General features: G+C 61.5%; 2 protein-coding genes across 2 annotated transcripts in view; both read right to left on the reverse strand.

The window, feature by feature from the left end:
- The window catches only part of LOC136044555 (cyclic AMP-dependent transcription factor ATF-7-like), a gene marked incomplete at its 3' end in the record, with an annotated part of 34,002 nt that extends 22,075 nt beyond the window's left edge, over nucleotides 1-11,927 (reverse strand). Inside the window, 1 exon segment of the mRNA XM_065729888.1 lies at nucleotides 11,865-11,927.
- A 676-nt stretch (nucleotides 11,928-12,603) lies between these two features.
- LOC136044556 (ATP synthase F(0) complex subunit C3, mitochondrial-like) lies at nucleotides 12,604-13,620 on the reverse strand. The gene is made up of 4 exons (XM_065729889.1): nucleotides 13,455-13,620; nucleotides 13,137-13,214; nucleotides 12,794-12,954; nucleotides 12,604-12,718 (listed from the first exon to the last, which is right to left on the reverse strand). The coding sequence occupies exons 1-4, from the start codon at nucleotides 13,491-13,493 to the stop codon at nucleotides 12,604-12,606; spliced, it is 393 nt and encodes a 130-aa protein (XP_065585961.1). The 5' UTR covers nucleotides 13,494-13,620.
- Nucleotides 13,621-18,808: the final 5,188 nt, after the last annotated feature.

Below are 18,808 nucleotides of genomic sequence, written 5' to 3' on the forward strand. Positions count from 1 at the left end.
ATTTCAGCGTTCTGGTGACTTTCAGCACGTTGGGCACGGCGAGGAAACGCAGGCAGATCAGTGATGTGAGCACAGAGCTGCGAGCAGAGCTCACCAGCAGCTCCTGGAAGAACAAAGAGCCGCTCCCAAGCAAAGCACAGCGCGCTCCCGCGGCTCACGAGCGTTCCACCCTACGAGAGGAAAACCCAAAGCCAAAGCTCGAGGGCAGCCCCAGCAGCAGTCAGCAGAGCACAGAGGGGGCACAGCAGAGCTCTCAGACAGCGCAGGAGGACGCGGCATGAGTTCGGCTCCCAGAGCCCACCCCTCTGCGGCGGAGCTCATTCGACCCCCGGCTGCGACCTGCAGCCCTCAGCACAGCAAGGGGAGCCCCACGAGAGGGCTTCCAAGGGCAGCACGAGGGCGCGGCGTGTTTCTCCAGTGCTGAGTCCTTCCTGAAGACGTGGAGCCACGTAGGCCTGAGTGGACACATCACCTTTGGGCTGAAGTGGAAACTGCTTCTCCCGGAGCCCGGCAGAAGGCCCCAGCACCGCAGGACTGACACTGCAGACAAAACACTTGACGTGACACTACAACCAACCTGCTCCCGGTGCCCGGGATGGGCAGAGCCCATGCTGGCCGTGAGGACCCCGACCTAGCTGAGTCCACATGGCTGCATCTGATGAGCTGAAGTGGTCTTTTCCAAGCACAGCACGCTCCTGTACTCAGCGCTCCCTGATCTGATAGGAAAACGCTGCCTTTCCCTGCTGTCAGCACCCAGCTCCGCTGCCTGTGTTCCCCCCAGCACTGCAGGATGCACCAGAGGTGCAGCTCAGCAGCATCCAAGCACAATGGGGCACAAAGTTCCCCTGGGTGAGAAGCAAGAGTCGGCTCGGGCTCAGCTGGGAGGATGCTGGGCTCAGACACGTGCGTCACCCACAGCAACGGGCGGCTGGGTCTGCAGGAGCGGCGATGGCAGCTGATGAGAGCTGGATCCCCTCCTCGTGGGGAAGGAGCGGAAGGGGCTCCCTCTGCTTACCTCAGGAATCGGCATTTTATGCTTTTTAAAAAGTTTCATCCTTCCTGCAGATATTAAAGCCAACCCATATGCTGCTTTCCCCCTGGTAAATCAGTCCATAAACCAAAGTGGTCCCAAAGCGCGTTAACTAACCCATTAAGAACAAAACTCAGCCCGTTATCCTAGTCTAGACAGACACCTAGGGGTAACATTTCAGGTCCCTTAGAACAAATTAGATGTACTCCACGCTCCACCGGCAGCAATGAAAGACCAGCCTTCCTGAAACGGACCTCCCCCAGGACGCGTGCTGGCACCGCACCGAGCCCATTCCCAACAACTTCCATTTGGGAACACTACGGGAGAGAGACACGAAGAGCAGGATGCGCGCTTTAAAGGCACCTGGCGGCCACGGGCGCCTCCATGCGAGCTGCTCCGCGCCTTCTCAGCCGCGCTGCTCCAGCTCTGCAGAGCAGAGGGGCTCTGAAGTGTGCTGCAGCCACGGGACGTGGGCTGGCCGCGGCGTTGCTTGGGGGGCACAGGAACCACCACCGCCCCACTGCTCTTCTTCTTCGGTACTGGGCTTCCACGCACCGCCGACGTCCCAGCACGGCCCTCACCCAGCCCCAGGCTGTGGCTTTCTGACCTTAAAGCTGTGCCAGTCCTGCTGCAGCACATCACCAAGAAGTGGAGATTGGAAAGCCGTCCTTCCCGTGCAGATCCAAGTCACGCTTTGCACAAACAACGAGCCGCCGTGGCCTGGAGGCCGGGGTGCCCCTCATCCCCCCCAGTGCTGCCGTCCCACGTCCAGCTGGCCCCACACACAGCCCTACAGCACCACCGGACCCCTTCTGCACCCCACAAAAACCAATCCCCCCATCGTGGGGTGGATGAACTCTGGGGGACAGAGCTGCCCCGAGAAACGCTCTAAAAATAAGGCTCCATTGTTGTGCTTGCTGTGACTATTGTTACTGCAGGAATGCCTGTGCCCAGCGCTGCCCCATCTGCGCCTCGCAAAACGAGCTGAAATACTTCAAATCCCGGGGAACGCTGGGGTGGATGCAGAGATGGTTGTGCTGCAGATGTGCCAGCACAGCTCCCCGCCCCAGCAGCGACGAGCACTGGTTTTCCAGCACCAGCACATGGATGGTCGGTTCCCATAAATCAGAAGGATAAACTTCACGTTAATATGACCGCAGAATTAAAGCGAGAGGGTTTGCACCAACTACGAAACGAAACCGGGAGGGCTGCGGAGCTGCCTCCTAAAAACAGGAACAGAAAACAAAAGGCAACAGCGTGCTCTGCTCTGCTCACACTGCCCCGGGAGGAGCACGAGCTGCAGAGTGCAATGCCAGGAGGAGGACGGGGAGAGGAGGCACCTGAGGACGGCGTGGAGAGGTCAGCCCACCAGAAGGGCTCTGGATGGGGCAGGGGAGCACACGCCTGCGGGTGGGATCGGCTCCACGCTCCGCGCTGTGCTCACATCCCACCCGGTGTGCTGCTGCTGCTGCAGGATGAGCTGCACTGCTCTCCCAGAGCTCCGACGTTCCCATCAGAGCACGGCGTCCCAGCGGCCCCGAGTGGGGCAGTGGCACGGGAAACCCGGGCTGCCCGACGGCACCGCCGAGAAGGGGAACACAGCACAACAGCCGCACAGAGCCGTGGGAAGGGATCCCCACCTCCAGCACGAGGTCCCCCCAGCCCGGGCAGCCGATGTGAAACGGAGCACGGCGCGAGGAGTTAAGTTTTTACGAGGCCGAGCTACATGGGATTAATTCTCCCAGACTAATGAGTCACAAGGCCATCCCAGATCAATTTGGGTAACTTCGTTGAGACCTGGGAGCCGTGCCAGGAGCATTAACAAGCGGAGCCACCATACAAACAAGCCTATTCAAACACAAATGGTGCTCAAGACACCAGCCCGAGCCCCAAGGACAGGCAGCGCGCTGCTACTGGGGAGGAGAGATAAAACCACAATAAACGAGATTATTATGGATGGCTGCACGGGATCTGTGCTGGGGCATACGTCTCACTACAGAGGAATAGAGCAGAGCGCAGGCAGGCGCGGTGCAGAATCGGTAATTGCCGCTGGGAGCTGCAACTGCTGGGGGGGGTTGGGGGGGGGGGGGGGAAGGTTCAGCGCAGTGAAGAAGCGGAGTGCTGCTCGGTGAGCACGAGGGAAGGAAAGGCAGAGCACGACGGCCACTTCTGGGCCACTGCCCCGAAGAGAAGGAAGCGCAAGGCACTGCCCCGAGCACTCGAAAATAGTAAGAGATTTCCCACTAAAATGCAAGGAAGGAAACGTGCTGCTTTGAGAGCCGTCCGGGAAAGGCTCTTCATTGTGCGGCCATTAACGGCTCTCTGCCCCCTCAGATCGTGAGCTCAGCTCAACTCCGCAGCCAGAGGGACAGCAGCACCCCGACCCGGCCCAGGGGTGGGGGGACCCGGCCCCACCCTGCACAGCCGGGGGGGTTTGATGCCGACCTCCCGCTGCCACCAAACCCCCCTTCAGGAGCGATCGGATCCTGCCGTGCTGCCCGCAGCCGTGCCCACCCGGGGCTGCCGACTCTCAGCCCTGGTTTGGGGTCTGCAGGCTCTCAGCCATGGTTTGGGGTCTGCAGGCTCTCAGCCCTGGTTTGGGGTCTGCAGGCTCTCAGCCATGGTTTGGGGTCTGCAGGCTCTCAGCCCTGGTTTGGGGTCTGCAGGCTCTCAGCCATGGTTTGGGGTCTGCAGGCTCTCAGCCCTGGTTTGGGGTCTGCAGGCTCTCAGCCATGGTTTGGGGTCTGCAGGGACTCCCCCCCCCCCCCGGGGTGCCCGGGTTCTCCTCTTCATCACCAGCTCCTGCAGATGCACCGAGAGCTCTCCAGCTTCGCAGGGAGGGGAGCACAGAGAGCGAGCAGGAGCTGCTGGGAGCGCCAGGCTTTGACTTCAGAGTTATTCTGGGGTGTGAGGGAAGGAGTGAGAACGTTTGCTTTGTAACCAGAAAGTGACAAAGCCTTCAAATCGTCAGCTGGGAAAGGGCGCCGACAGACGCTGTGAATTCTGCTTCAGAGCCCCAACACCCCGATGCTTCGTGAGCTTGATAAAGTAAACCCAACTGTATAAACTGGAATATTGGCAAGGGAATGTGGCGAGGTTCATCTCCAACAGACACGCGGCATTTAACAAGTCGTTACGGGTTATAACCTACACGAGGGGAAAGGCCAAGTCCCAGTGGGACTGCACCTTCCCTGGCCCTGAGCCCCGAGGCTGCAGGGTACGGCCACAAGACCCCCCCCCAAAAAACCAGCAGGCTCAGGTGTACCCACACTGCACTGAGCACATCCTCAGCCCCTAAGGAGCAGCCCCGGAGCTGCCCCACTCCTGTGGGCAGCATCCTGGCCCCATAGCGACGTACAGAGCAGCCGGCAGCACCCGGAGGACAGCCCAGCTGCAAAGGGGAGCATTCCCCGCGCTTTGTACAGGGTCGGGTGGCACGAGAAGCAGCAGCTGCCTCCCAGAGCTCCTGTCCTCCTGCAGACGTGCATGGGATGGGACAGGGCGGCATTGTTGGTGTCCTGTCAGATGTAAAACTGCAGCTCGGGATTACCATGGCCCCGAGGCACAGCATCAGCCAAAGGCGATGTGGCTGGGACTAGAAAAGCTTTCCCTTGGAGCAAGATCAACAAACCCCCTCGTCTGAGAGCCCCAGGCAGCCAGATGCTTTCCCAGCACAGCTTCCACCAGTCCTCCCAGCCGCACAACTCACACTGTTTATAACTCTTATAAACAGAACCAAGTTTACTGTTACCATAACAAGAAGTGCCATTCCTTAACCTCACCTCCACGCCGGGGTCTGGCAGGACAAGAGCTGCGAGTGGAGCCCGGTTGTCCGAGATCCTCCGTGCCCTGGCCAACCTCCAGATCAGATCCGGCCCGGCCTGTGATGCGGGAGAGGTGCTGGAGAGGTCTCACACCGCGGTGGTGTGAGCAGCCACGCTGCAGGGCTGCCCCTGTCCGCTGCCGGGCAGCGCGGGCCCCATCCTGACCCCCATCAGCACTTCTCCCCTCCCCAGGGGCACAGCCCTGTGCATCCTCCTTTCACAGGAAGGGTCCTGGGAGATGAACAGTGGCTTCTCCTGAAATGCCTTCCCCTCCCGAAGCCTCACCAAGCACTGCCAAGGCAGCCGTAGCTTGGCACAACCCGAGCGAGGCTCCTCCAGCTCAGCGCCAAGTATCAGATTCCCAATAGAAAAAGGCATCTGTCCAAAGGGTCTAAAAGCCTTTGATGAACACGAGTCAAAATCCAACATAAACCAGCAAGTCAGCAACTTCCCGAGGCAAAAAGATGGAGAAACACCATTTCTAAGTCACAGTCCAACTACTCACAAACCAGAACTGAGCTTTCCTGTCCAGGTTCTGCTAAGAGAAGAGGCAGCGAGCAGAGCACTGCTCCTCAGCACCTGGGTGTGATGTGCTGGGAGCACAGAGCTCAGCAGAGGGCCCAAGCACGGCCTGTCCCCCAGCAGCTGCTGCAGGGCCGCTCCAGCTTAGGGGGGCTGCACAGAAGTCCCCGAGCTGGAGGTCAGAGTGCACTCCCAGCACTGCCACCTCCGAGATGAGGGCAGGCCCAGCTCCTGCACTAAGCCCGGAGGAACGGGGCACAGGACAAGCTCAGAGCTACACCGAGCAGCAGCAGAGCTGAGCACCAAGCCAGAGCACCACGTGCAAACCCTCCCCACAGCCTCTGCCCACCCCGTGTGTTTCCCTCCTTCGTGCCACGGCCGAACGAACCCTCGCACACTGCGGGATCGGGTGCTCTGAGCAGCTCAGCGGGTGGGATGTGCTGTGGCATTGCCTGCAGCAGGCTCAGGATTACAGCAAGTGGAGCACTCTGAGAGCATCCTCCAAAAAGCAGCCGGCAGCCTCGGGTCGCCTCGTGCTCCTTCATTAGTGGTGATACATCTTCGGGTATGTGCGTCTTCGCAGCAGGGACAACGTGCTGCAAGAGATCTACTACAGCAGAGAGAAATAATTCACCTTTAAGAAAGGGAGAAAAACCTCAGAGAGCCACTGCTTCTCACCGAGCAGAGATAATTACAGGAGAGCAGTGACAGGCCTCGCAGAACGCACTATTTTATCCAGGAAATGCCTAAGTGACCTAGAAACCCAAACCCATCTCCTGAAATTATTGCGTCGCTTAAGAGCCCACGATGCGATGAAAGCAAGGGAAAAAAGCTCCCAAAAATGGGACTCCAGAGCCCCAACGAAACTCCAACGCATCCTCCCCGGGACTGTGTGTGAACATGGGAAGATCCAGGCCGGGCTGGAGAGCCCCTCGTGTGAGCACTGCCTACGGACGAACCCCTGTCCATGAATGAAAGCCACAGGAACGGCGCCGGTGGGACGGGGGGAGGGGGAGGGACAGAGCTCTGTATGTGTGCGTGGTCGTAAAGGAAAAATACTTTGTCCTACCTGTTATTATTTACACCACACGTGGGCGCTTTTATTTATTCAGCACTCAAAGGCACACACGTTTTACGGCGCCATTATTTGATATGCCAGCCCTACAACCAGAGGGGAGCAAGAAATATCCCCAGTGCAAACCACGTCTGGAAGCTCTGTGCATTCCTGTTAACCAGAGCTGCTCTCTGCCTCACGAGCGACCACGTCTCAGCAGTGAACAGGCAACCATCTCCTATATATAGCTCACATCCATTCAGGATCCAGCGCAGGTCCTAAACGCCGCTCATACAAACACAGCGAGGGCAGAGAGCTTCCCAAAAGCAAAGGAGGGGCAGCAGAGGGCAGGGAGGTGGAAGGCATCCAGGGGAAGCGAGCAGCAGCACGGAGCCATCAGAGCAGTAACCTGCTTACACCACAGCCCTGCTTCACTCACGCTGGGAGCAGTGATCGGTGTAACAGTGAGTGCTGCTCAGGTGCCAGCACACTCAGCCCACCCCTGGTGCTGCCAGGACCTCCCCCAGCCACTGAGCTTCGTGAAAGGCTTTTTAATTTGGTTTTAAATATTATTTTAATAGTAACAATGGCGTTCGGAGTGAGGCCTCTGCCAGCTGGGGCTGAAAGCAACTCTATAAGGGAAAAAAAAAAGAGAAAGCTACAAGAGCTGAGCCAGCAGCAGCCCCGAGCGCATGGCAGCCGTCCCCAGGGGCAGGGAAGTGGCCAACCCTTTGCTCTCCAGCACCAAAAGCACAATAAGCATTTCACAGCAAAGCAGTTTGAGAAGGGGGGAAAACACCTTCACAGCACCGCAGCGCTTCTCATCCTGGGCCTGCTCGTGGCTGTGCCTCACAGTGGGAGCTCAGAGGAGAGATCCCTGCGCGGTGTGGCGCGGCCTGGGAGCTCTGTCTGCTCGCCAACAGCTGGCACTGCATCTCCTGCACGAGGGTGGGACAGCACAGCAGCATCCCAGAGTGCCTGCAGGCGACCCCTGCAAGCTGAGAGAGCTGCTGCTGGTGGGACAGTGCAACAAAGCGAGCACCAGGAGCTCAGCTCTGCCCTGAGCCACACGAGGGACAGCAGCCCCTGCTCCTGCACGGAGGGACCAGAGCTCAGCCCGGCCTGCCAGCCCAGCACGCAGGGCTTGGAGGGAAGAGGTGCAATCCAAGCAACTTGTTCTGCTCAGTAATGAGGTGGCAGCAGAGCTCGGTTTAGCCCTGGTGAAACTGCACTGCGTTGGAGTTGTTTGAGGCACCGAATTAATCATGTTTTAAAAACAAACGCCAAGCTCTGGCACGCGGCGCAGCGCAGCGCGTGCGGTACGGACGCTGCTGAATGGCTGGGTGTGCTCCCACCAGGTGTGCCAAACGGGTGGAAAGAACAGAGGAAACCTCGTGGAAGACCACAAAGCTGAGCTTCAGAGAAACAATTAAGGTGGGCTCCCACCAGTCAAGACTGACTGCAGGCAAACACGAGGAAAACAGCAGCTCTGCAAAGGGAGAATGTGGCCGAGCAAAGAGCGTCAGCCCGGGGCTGGAACCCCTGGGGCTGGGGGCACAGTGTGGGCACCCATCTGCTGGGGACCCCCATGGGACACAAACGGGGGATCCTCTGCTGGAGCACTGTGTCCAACCTACTCTTGTCCTGCTCAGGGTGTGTGGTTTCCTCTGCACCCAAGGGCTCTGCCTTCTGCCTCCCCAGGCCCGCTCACACCTCTGCTCAGCTCTGCTGCTCTGCACCTGCTACAAGCTCCTTGAAATGGAAAACGAGAGAAACACTTAGCCTGAAGTGCTGGGGGAGGGAGTGAGAAGAAGCTCCAGGTCCCCCGTCCCAAAGCACAAGGTGTGATGCGTGTTTTCTGCCAGCACTGGAAAGCCCTCTCGGAGCTCACGCTGTATTTGGGTGCTCACTGCTCAGAGGAGGAGCGGGTCTGGAAACTGGGCCCCAAAAATGTCAGCAGCACAACCAACACCGAACAGAACGCAGCGCGGCAGAAAATGAACCCAGAACAATACCTGACCTGAGAGCATCCGTGGTCTGAGCAGAACTCCGCGCAGCACGAGGACTGACCCAGCACTGTGCACACCCCAAAGGGCTCCAGCAGCTCGCAGCACTGTGCAGGGACAGTGGATCTCTGCTCCTGGGCCGAGGGCACTGCTCTCCTCGCAGCACCCACACCTCTGTGCTCACACTCCCCCCTTTCAGGAGAGGGGAGGAAGGCTGCTGCCCTCCCCACGCCACGCTCGCACCTTCCTGCAGCCCTGCTGAGCTGTCCTGTCCCCCAGCTGCGATCCCAGGGCCTGAGAAGACACGTGAACGAGGACACCGACGAGAAGCCACAGCCTTGGAGCCACGACCCTTCACTCCTGCCTGCTCCTGCGCTGCTCATCCACACAACCACGGACTGCAGCTCTTCCAGGCACACAGCACTGCCCACAGCCCCACTGGATCACTGGGGAAAGGCAGCAGGAGCACAGCGAGGCGTGTGCGGGACCGCAGCGCTCAGCACGGCTCAGCAGGAAGCTGGCTTCCACTGCCAGCTCCATAAATCACCAACACACGGTGGGAAGGACTGGAAAACAAGGAGCCTCGAGACAGGAGAAATGTGAGCAGAGCAAAGGAGGGCAGATTAATGCCAGGAATGCCCTTCAGCGTGGGGGGAAAGTTACGCCGGAGCGAAACTGGAAGGTGCAGCTCCTTTAAAAGCTGTTGCCACACTTTTCCTTCTTGGTAAGTTGGGAGGCAGAGCACAGCCCCGACCACTCAGAGCCACCAGAGGGACCGTGGCAAACTGGAAGGCATTCAGGAAAACGGAGCTAAGCAGCTGGAGGGATTGATTTACAGGGCAAGATTAAAATAACTGGGCGTGGAGCGGGGCTGAGCCCTAAGGAAGGTGGACAGGACGACTTTTAGCTAGCTGACAGGCAAGTGCCAGAAGGCAGAGGAAGTGTTCAGCATGCTCCAATTAGGTCTAACCAAAGGACTGGCACACAATTAAGGAGATTCACGGTGCTACTGTGAAGCTCCCGAAGCAGTGAGCTCTGCTGGGTGCTAGTGTCCCACTGCAGGGCTTCCCGGCCGGGCGAGGGGCAGAGCACCAGGAGGGGAGACCCAGCTGGGATGGGGGAAATCTGTACTGCTGCCCCATCCCTGCGGGTGCTCAGGGCCACGGGTGGGAACCTGTGCAGCTGCTGGGGGTGGGAGCAGCAGCGGGGGGCTGGGGGGCTTGGAGGTCCTCCCAACCCAACATCCCGTGGTCCTGTGATCCTGAAGGACCCTTCCAACCCAACCATCCTACGCTTCCACGATTTCCATCACTGGCTGCTCCCATCAGCTGATCCAACTGCCTCTGGGGTCGGCCATCCTAACAGCAAACAAGCACCGCAGCACTCAGAGCCCACAGAGCGATGATGCCTGCTGACACAAATCACTCCACTCACGTCAGAAAAGGAAAGTGTGATCTCTCACTTCAAACAACAAGGAGCGAGGATGGTAACCTACTGTTTTTCAGAAACCTGGCTGTTAAATCCACCTCCCACAGACTTCTCCTCCACTTTTAAACAGTGAAGTTATTCTTAGTCTCCACCGAGAAAATCCCAATCCAAAAAAACCATCCAACAAAGCCCACGGTTCAGAACTGCAGCTGAATTCCCCTCCAGAAACGACTGCATTTTAGTGACAACTATTTTTAAAGCAGTTTGCAGAGAACCAGACAATCCCTTCAGACTTCAGCGCTGCTGGCCAAAAATACGCCCCTACTCCAGCAGTGCTGCAGCGAGGCAGAGTAAATGGGGAAGGCAGCTCGAGTGCTAGCAACGCCTTCGTGCTGCACTCCTCCACGTTAGGAACGTGGTCGTGAGAAGGGGCCTGAGCAGGGAGAGGAGCGATAACTTCACGAGGAAAGATAACGACGGCACGCAGAGCTGGGCACAAGCAGGAGCGCTCGTGTCGCACCGCACACCCGAAGCTGGTGAGCCCTACTCACAGAATTGGAGGGGTTGGAGGTATCGATAAGCACTGATTGGATCCCCTCTCCCATTCCCCCCCACCCCAGACCTCTCAGCCTGTCCACATCAGGAGGTGCCCAGGGCCCCCCCCAGCTCTGCACCAGGACTCTCCCAGTGCTCTGGATGCCCCCCCCCCAGTGCAGAGCAGAGAGGGGGAGCACCTCCATGTCCTGCTGGCCACGCTCTGTGCTGTGCTCCCCAAGAACCATTGGCCCTCCTGTCCACCAGGGCACACTGCTGGCCACCAGGACCCCCAGGTTCTCCACTGAGCTCCTTTCCAGCAGCTCAGCCCCCCAACTTTGGCCTTCTTCCCCCCAGCCCCAGAGCAGCCGGTCTTTCCCATCAGGGAGATGCTCCAGGCCCCTTTGCAGCTCTCCACCAAAGCTGTGGAACCCCACACTGACACCTCTGCAAAGGGACTCTGAGGCCGTGCTCACAAAGCGGAGCTACCCAGAGGCATCGCGATGCCTCAGTGCTCCCAAAGCCCCCCCCCAGCAAGAACAAACCATTGGGCTCAGCCCTGGGAAAGCAAACAGCAAATTCCCCACGTTCTGCTGCTCGCACGTCTCCCTGTGCCATGGGCATCGCTGCGGTGGTGGGCGGGGTGGGGTTGGCTCCCTCTACCTCCCACCCCACCCTACCCCAACCCCCTGCACCCACAGCTGCGCTGTGCCCTCTGGACACCGCCTGGGAGCCCTGAGCCCCACAGCACTTAGGGGAGGGCCCTCTGGACACCCCCTCCTCCCCCCCCCCCTCCCCACTCCCCATCCCCTGGGGGTGCCCCAGGGCTGTGAACCAGAGCCTCTCCCAAACCTCAGAATTCCCCCAAATCCCCTCTCCTGCCCCAATCCCCCCCCCCACGTCCCCTCACCTCAGTGCCCCGCCATATCCGCAAGTGGAGACCCCCCCCCCCCTCCCACGCCCCTTTTATAACTCCTTCAGATTCCCCCCCCCGGCTCCCAGCTCCCCCTACAGTCCCACCCCCCCCCCCTTAGGCCCCCACCCCACAGCCCTCCTGTACCTCTGAGCGCCCCCCACTCTCCCCTCTTTCCCCCATCCCGGTTCCCCCCCCCAAGGCCCCCGCGTTCCCCCTCCGGCACCGCCCGGGCCCCCTTCCCAGCCTCCCGCAGCCCCACCCACAAGGGGAGGGGCGTTCCCCACTGGCAGCACCCATCCGCGCCGCTATTGGCCGCGCCGCCCGCCACTCACAGCCCACCGCGCAGCTGATTGGCCGTCGCGCGCCGTCAATCAGCGGGGAGGCGGGAGGAGGGTGGGGTGGGGTGGGGGGGGGGCTGAGCGGCCGCCTGAGGAAAACTCGGGGAGAGTTGTGGGGGGAGGGGCCGGCGCTCCCCAGCGCCCCTCGCTCCCACCGGGGCTGCCCCGGCGCTACCGGGGAAGGCCTCGCCGAGCCCGGAACCGCCGCGTACCTCAGGGAGGACCGCTGCCGCCGCTGCCGGGGCCTCGCGCTGCCTGCCTCTCGCGCTCGGGCTCCCGGCCCCCCCCCAACTCAGCCCCCGCCCGCCCCGCGCACCGAGCTCTCGCGAGACCCGAGGGGAGGAGCCGCCGCCGCGTGCACCAATAGCGGAGCGCGGTGGGCGTGGCTTCGATACAGGGGAGGCGTGGCCTAGAGGGGTGCTGTGCTCTTGGCCACGCCCCCTCCCGCAGCGGCGGCGGCGGAGCTGCGATGTCGCGACAGAACGACGCGGAGCACTGGGAGAACTGGGCCACGCTGGGACACCCGACAGAGGGTGACATGCCGAGCCCACGGCACCGAGTGCTGCTCACAGTGTCCCCGCGGAGGCAGAGGTGGAGCTGACCCAACCCGTCCGATGCCCTGCAGGATCCCGGCTGTCCGCAGCGGGGTCAGCGATGCCTCCATCCAATCTGGGACGTGGCTGAGAGCCCTGGGGATGAGACGACTCAGCAGCTGGTGTCCGCTCCGGGGACGCTGTCACCCACCGGAGCCGCCCGGCGGGGCTGTGCTGTGTCCCCAGGCCAGCCAAGTGACGAAGTCTGGGGCCACCAAGGAGGCACGAGGACACAGGGTCATTTCCAACCGGATTTATTCCCCCCATCAGCAGGGGCGAGGGTGGGCCCTGCCCCACACTGAACATTCACAGCCAAGCCAGTACAGGTGTTGTCACTGCCACTGTGCCACTGGCTCTGTCACATGGCAAAGAGGATGAGGAAGGCCACCATGAGGCAGAAGAGCCCCATGGCCTCAGAGAGGGCGAAGCCCAGGATGGCATAGGAGAAGAGCTGCTGCTTCAGTGAAGGGTTCCTGGGGGAAAGGGGACATGGTCAGTGGCACACAGCTGATGTGCCTCCCGCCCGTTCCCCTCTGCCCCCTGCTCACCTGGCGTAGCCGATGATGAGGCTGCCGAAGACGGTGCCGATGCCGGCCCCGGAGCCGGCCACCCCCACAGTGGCTGCACCAGCACCAATGAATTTGGCAGCAGTGTCGATGTCCCTGCGGGCCACGCTCGTCACAATGGTCCTGCGGGCGCCTGGGCGCACCTGGGAGATGGGCTGGTGAGGACAAGTGGTGGAGTGGGGGGGCAGCCTCACCACAGCCCCCTCATGCCTCAGTTCCTGCCCTGCAAGCATCCGAGGACCCCACACTGCACACAGGGCTCAACTCCTTCCTCATGTCCACGAGCGCTGAGCCCCCCCGGTCCCTACATCTCCCCCCACGTTACCTGCTCCATCCGTGCATTGGGTATACTCATCAAGGAGGCAGAGAGAGGCTGGCACAGCACCCGTGGGCTCCTCCACACCTGCAAGGCACGGCTGCTGTCACATTCCTGGGAGGGACATGACACAGCCCCCACCGCCACCCCCAGACCAGTCTGTGGCCTTAAAGCTGCAAAAAGTGTTCCCAAACTTCTCTCCCACCCCAACCCGGGGCACCACCTCGTGCCACTCCTACCCAGCCCCACACTGGAGGGACAGGATGAGATGCTGGGGTCGAAGCTTTGTCACCCATCAATGCTTTGTCACCAGTTGTCACCACTCACCAGCGCAGGAACGGTGACGAACTTTGTACAGGCGTACATGGTGAGGGAAGAGGGACACACGTGCGGGACACAGCTGGAAAAGACACACGGACACGGGAGAGTGAAGGGGAAGGTGGCCCTGGGGACAGGCAGGGGGACGAGGGGACACCGCGAGGGCTGAGCCACAGGGGCAGGATATGTCCCTGTCATCCAGGGGAAAGGACTGAGTGTGGGGGGCAGAGCTGGGGGGCACAGAGCTGATGAGATCCTGGGTTGTGGGGGTGGGGCTAGGGGTCACTGGGATGAGGGCATGGAACAGGGAGGGGACACGAGTGAGCACAGCAGGATAGGGGGCGGGAGGGTCCCCGTGGGGGTCTCCAAAGCTCACGGTGAGGGGGGGGGTGATGGCAAAGTGTAGTGCGAGGGGAAAGTGACCCCAAAATGCGCTGTGAGGTGAAGGGCTCCCCGCGGAGCACTGTATGAAGGGGTCACCCCAACACCATATGGGGAGGGGAGGGGGGACACACACGGAGAGGTCAGCCCCCCAAACGGGCGGAGGTAAACCTGGGGCTGGGAGGGGGAATCACCCCCGGCCTCACCGTGAGGAGGTTCCCATAGAACCCAACGTGGGGGTGACCACAGCGCAAAGCAGCTCCGCAGGGGACTCCCCCGTCCCTGTCCCCACTCCGTGACGGGGTCCCCTCCCCCACCCCCACTCACGAGGAGCCACGATTCCCCCCCCGCCGCCCCGGGCCCCCTCACCTGGCAGCGAGCAAACCGCGGCGGCTCCGAGTACGCAGGCGCGCCCGGAAGCACCGCCGGAAGAACCAACGAGGAGAGAGAGAGAGAGAGGGAAGCACAGAGCGCCGTGCACAGAGCGCCCCCTTCCGCCCCGCAGCGCCGCCTGCCGCTCTGGAGGACTAACAAAGATGCGGGAGCAGGAAGGGGGCGTGGTCAAGGTGAAAGGGGGCGTGGTCAAACGGGCGGGGTGTGCGGCGCCCCCTGGCGGCTGCGCGGGGAACAGCGCGCGCCACGCGGGGAGGGCGGGAACGCGTGCACGCGCGTGTGCGTGTGTGCGCGCGTGCACGTGTGACGGCATGTTGTGCACGTGCGTTTGTGTGCGCGTACGTTCGTGTAAGTGTGCAGCTGTGTGCATGTTTGCGTGTCCGTGCACGCGTGTGTGTGTGTTTGTGTGTGTGTGTGTGTGTGTGTGCGCGCGTGTGTTCACGCGTGCGCGTGCACGCTGCCGTGCGCGGACGTGTGGCACCGCGGCGCTGCCGGGGGGGGGGGGGTGTGGGGCGATTTATGGGCCGCCCTAATGCGGGAAGCCATAAAGCCAGAGCGCGCCGCTATTAATTAAATCATTGTTATAATTAACTTTCATTAAAGGAAAATCAATAGCGAGGAGCCGGGCTGGAAGGAGCCCGTCCCGGGGGGCACCGCCCACCCCCCCTCCCCGGGCCCCATTCCCACAAACCCCCGCGCGTATCCCCTCCCCCCCCCAATTTTTCCCCCACCCCATTTATGTTTTAATTCCTATTTGCCCCTTTATTCCCTGATTTAAACCCCGGCTCCGTCCGCCACCATTGACCTTAACGGCTTAAATTAAAGCGCAGCGTCTGCGCTCCCCCCGGGGGGGCCCTCCCCCTTCCCCCCCCCCACTCCCCCTTCCCCCCCCCACTCCCCCCCCTCCATCGCCGCGTTAATGTCACCGCGATGGTTTTGACCTTGGGATGAACGTCGGCTCCAAAGCACCGCGGGGGGAGCGGCTGCTGCGCCCACGTGGGGGTCGTTACGGGGTGGGGGTCGTTACGGGGTGGGGGTCGTTACGGGGTGGGGGTCGTTATGGGGTGGGGGGCTTTGGGGGAGGGGGATCGGCGTCACCCAGAGGTCATTGTCACTGTGGTGGTGGTCCCCAATGCGTCCCAGTGAGGGATGGGATGGGGGTGGGGATGGGAACAGAGAGACCGACAATTCCAGGGGGGCAGAGAGGATCCCATCCTGAAGGGTCAGGGATGGAGGGACGGAGGGGGGGGCACAGAGGTGGGGGGCACAGAGGGGGGGGGCACGGAGTGTCTGCGCTGCAGCTGCACACAGCTGGATCCCAACATCGCGGTCACGTGTGCGCACAGCTGGACGCAGGGATCGACCCCCACATCTGGGCACAGCTGGATCCCGGGGGGGGGGGTGTCGATGTCACATCTGGGCACAGCTGGATCCCGGTGTGGCGGGGCGGGAGCTGCTGGGGGGAAGGGGGGGGGAAGGGGCACGGGGCGGCGGCGATCCGGTGACACCGAGAACGTTCCCAATTCCGCAGTGTGACCCAACGGACCCCCCCCCGCTACACAGAGCAGCACCTTTGGGCGCTGAGTGCCCCTTTTCCCCCTCCCCCCCAACTCCCCCCGTAGCGGGGTGGCCCCGGGGTCCCGGTGGGGACGCGTTCGCGGCCGTTCGGTGCCACCGCCTGAAATACGGCCCCATAAATCCGCGCCGCTGCGGCTCATTGCTTAATTAGCGCCTGAAACGGCCGTGATTCAGAGGGGCCCGGGTGGGATGGCGTCATGCGGGGAGCTGGGATGGGGGGAGGAGAAGCCACGGCGGGGGGGGGGGGGGCTTTTGGGGCGACTTTGGGGCTTTTTGGTGCCGCTGATGGGGACGGGGGGGGGGGGGGGATGCGCTGCACCCCCCCGGATTTGGGGACATGGATACCAACCCCCCATCCCCCACCCCCCTCCGCAGAGGGACATTCTCCTCTTTTTTTTTTTTCCTTTTTTCTCCTTTTTTTTTTTTTTACGGCCCCTTTTTTTTTTTTATGACAAACTTCACTTTACGTCTCTGACATTTAACAGCGGATCGGCTCTTCCCTCCGGGACAGTGGGAAATGGAGATATTTATTGGGGTCGGGGGGAGCGGTGAGATTTACTCCGACAGCGCAGCGCCGGTCCGGCTCCGTCCCTATGAGCTGTGGGGTGGGGATGTCCCTTTATCGGGGGCTCAGGGATGGTGTGACCCCCCCCCCTCCCCAGGATGGGAACCCATGGCCGGTGGGGATCCTCTGGTGGCAAACATGGGGTTGTGCGTCCCCTGGGGGACAGAGCTGGGACGTGGGGACGTGTTTGGGGACAGAGGTGCCATCCCAGAGCTGGGGATGTGGTGTAGGGGCCACATCTGGGACGTGGGGACGCGGCTTAAGGTCCACACTGTGGACTCGGGGACACTTTTGGGGACAGAGCTGGGGATGTGACCTAAGGGCAACCTGGAGATCCGACCTAAGGGCTGCGCCTCGGACCTGGGGACGTCACCACCAGGGATGGCCCTACAGCCCCATAACCCTACAGCCCCATATCCTCATGCTCCCGTAGGCCCATTACACCCCACTGCCATTCGGGTGCTCATGCACAGATGTCAGGGTGGGGGACAGCCCCCGTTACAGCGGTGAGGGGATTTATGGGCCCCCCTTCCCCCCACACTGTGAACCTATGACAAAAGGCAAAGGGGGGGGAATCAATCCCATATATTTCTCCCAATGTTTTCAGCCGTTCCTTTGTTCTCAGAGCACTGGGAGCTGAAAGGACGAGCACGGCCCGGCCCGTGGGGAAGGGTTGGGGTTGTAGGATGGGTGGGCAGCCATGGGATGGGATGGTGTGCTGAGGAGTGGGAAAACGGGTGATGGGATGGGATGGATGGGGGTCCATGGGACGGGTTGTGGGCTGTGGGATGGAGGAGTGGGAAAGTGGGGTGGGGTGGTGGGACAGGGGATGGGGCAATAGGGTGGAGAAGTGGGAGGGGAGATACGGAGAGCCAGGGGATGATATAGGGTTGGGGTGAGGGGATAGGGGATGGGATGAGATGGATGCAGTGGGATGGATCATGGGACGGAAACGCACAGCGCGTCGGGGAACGGGGCTGTGCCATGGGGTGGGATGGAGACGCCGGGGGGGCCCCATGGGGCAGCGGTGCTGCCGGGTCCCTGCCCCACAGCCCGAATGGTGCGTGGGGTCATCACGTCCCATTTTTGGGCCAACTGCTCCACCCTCCGGACTCGCACAGGAACGCAGCGACGTGGCCGCCCCTCCCGGGAGACCCAGACCCCCTCAGGGGTCCTCCGCATCCCCTCCCGTCCCCGATCCCTTCGGGGCCCCATTGGGGACCTCTTTCCATCCCAGCGATCCCACCTCGGCCGCCTCTCCCTTACAAGTACAGAGCAGCCGAGGGACGGTTTCCATGGCAACCTGCAAGAAAAAAAAAAAAGAAAAGGAGAAAAAAATTACATCTGCATTTCTCCATTTGGGGTTAAGGCCGCAATTTGTATGCAGGCGGGCGTGCAGAGCCTGAAACCGGGGTGGAAAATCCAACAGGAGGAGGAAGGAGGGGTTGGAAGGGAGCTGGGAGCACCGCACGGCCCCACTCTCATGTAGGGTCACCCCACAGAGAGAACGGGATGGGGTCAGGGGGCTGGGATGGGGACAGGGACGAGGGGAGAGGAGCTGTGGGGGAGGGATGGGAGAGGAGGGGGAGGGAGCACAAAGAGGAGTCCTCGTCCGTGTGTCCTTCTCCTCCTGTCCTTCCCATCCATCCTTATCCACGTGTCCTTCCCGTCCATTTGTCCTTCCCACCTCTCTCTTCTTCTCATGTCTGCCCTTCCCACCCATCCGTCCTTCCCCGTGTGCCACTGCACCCATCCATCCTTCCCACCCGTCTGTCCTTCCCCACGTGCCCTTCCTGCCCACCCAACCCCTCCTTTCCTTCCGTCCTTTCCCCCATCTCTCCTTCCCCACACACTGCATTCTCCTCTTCCCCCCCCACCCCTCCTGACCTCTGTCCTTCCCGTCCACCCGCTGTCCTTCCTATCCCTTCTCCCCATCTACGTATCCTTTCCACCCCTCCATTCTTCCTCTTTCTGTCCTTCTGTCCTTTCCCTCCCTCCACCCACCCCATGTCTGTCTGTCCTTCCTACCCATGTACCCATCTTCCCTTTCCATCCTCCCTTCCCTCCGTCCTTCCCATCACTTTATCCCTACTGCCCATCCGTCCTTCCCCTCCATCTCTCCTCCCCATCTCCCCCTTCTCTTTCCACCCCATCCATCCCTTCTGGTTGTCAGGGACCAGTGGGGCTCAGCCTGTCTGTCCCCCCACCCCCCTGCCCCCCATTCCCCCATCCCTTTGCCCCTCCCCCATTTCCCTGCCCCCTTCTCCCCCTCCCATCCCCTTCACCCCAATTCCGCCATCAGGAAGCTCTCACCCCCCCCTCCAGCACAGACCTCTGCTCACCCCATTATCCCTCAGTGGGACCACCCCCCCCAGCACACAGGTGACACCGCAGACCCCGGGTTGACGCCAGCGGGTGACACGGCGCTGCCACGTCCCGGTGCTGG

The sequence above is a fragment of the Cyrtonyx montezumae genome, unplaced genomic scaffold (genome assembly GCF_038088225.1).
Source record: "Cyrtonyx montezumae isolate F1298 unplaced genomic scaffold, pur_monq_1.0 scaffold_113, whole genome shotgun sequence".
NCBI lineage: Eukaryota > Metazoa > Chordata > Aves > Galliformes > Odontophoridae > Cyrtonyx > Cyrtonyx montezumae.

Bases quoted from the DNA above. Each gene is read 5' to 3' on its own strand.
- LOC136044556 (XM_065729889.1), bottom strand. From the start codon at position 13,493: ATGTACGCCTGTACAAAGTTCGTCACCGTTCCTGCGCTG. The intron at 12,955-13,136 runs GTAACGTGGGGG...CCCATCTCCCAG, and splicing joins CCAATGCACGGATGGAGCAG to GTGCGCCCAGGCGCCCGCAG. The intron at 12,719-12,793 runs GTGAGCAGGGGG...CCTTTCCCCCAG, and splicing joins CTCATCATCGGCTACGCCAG to GAACCCTTCACTGAAGCAGC.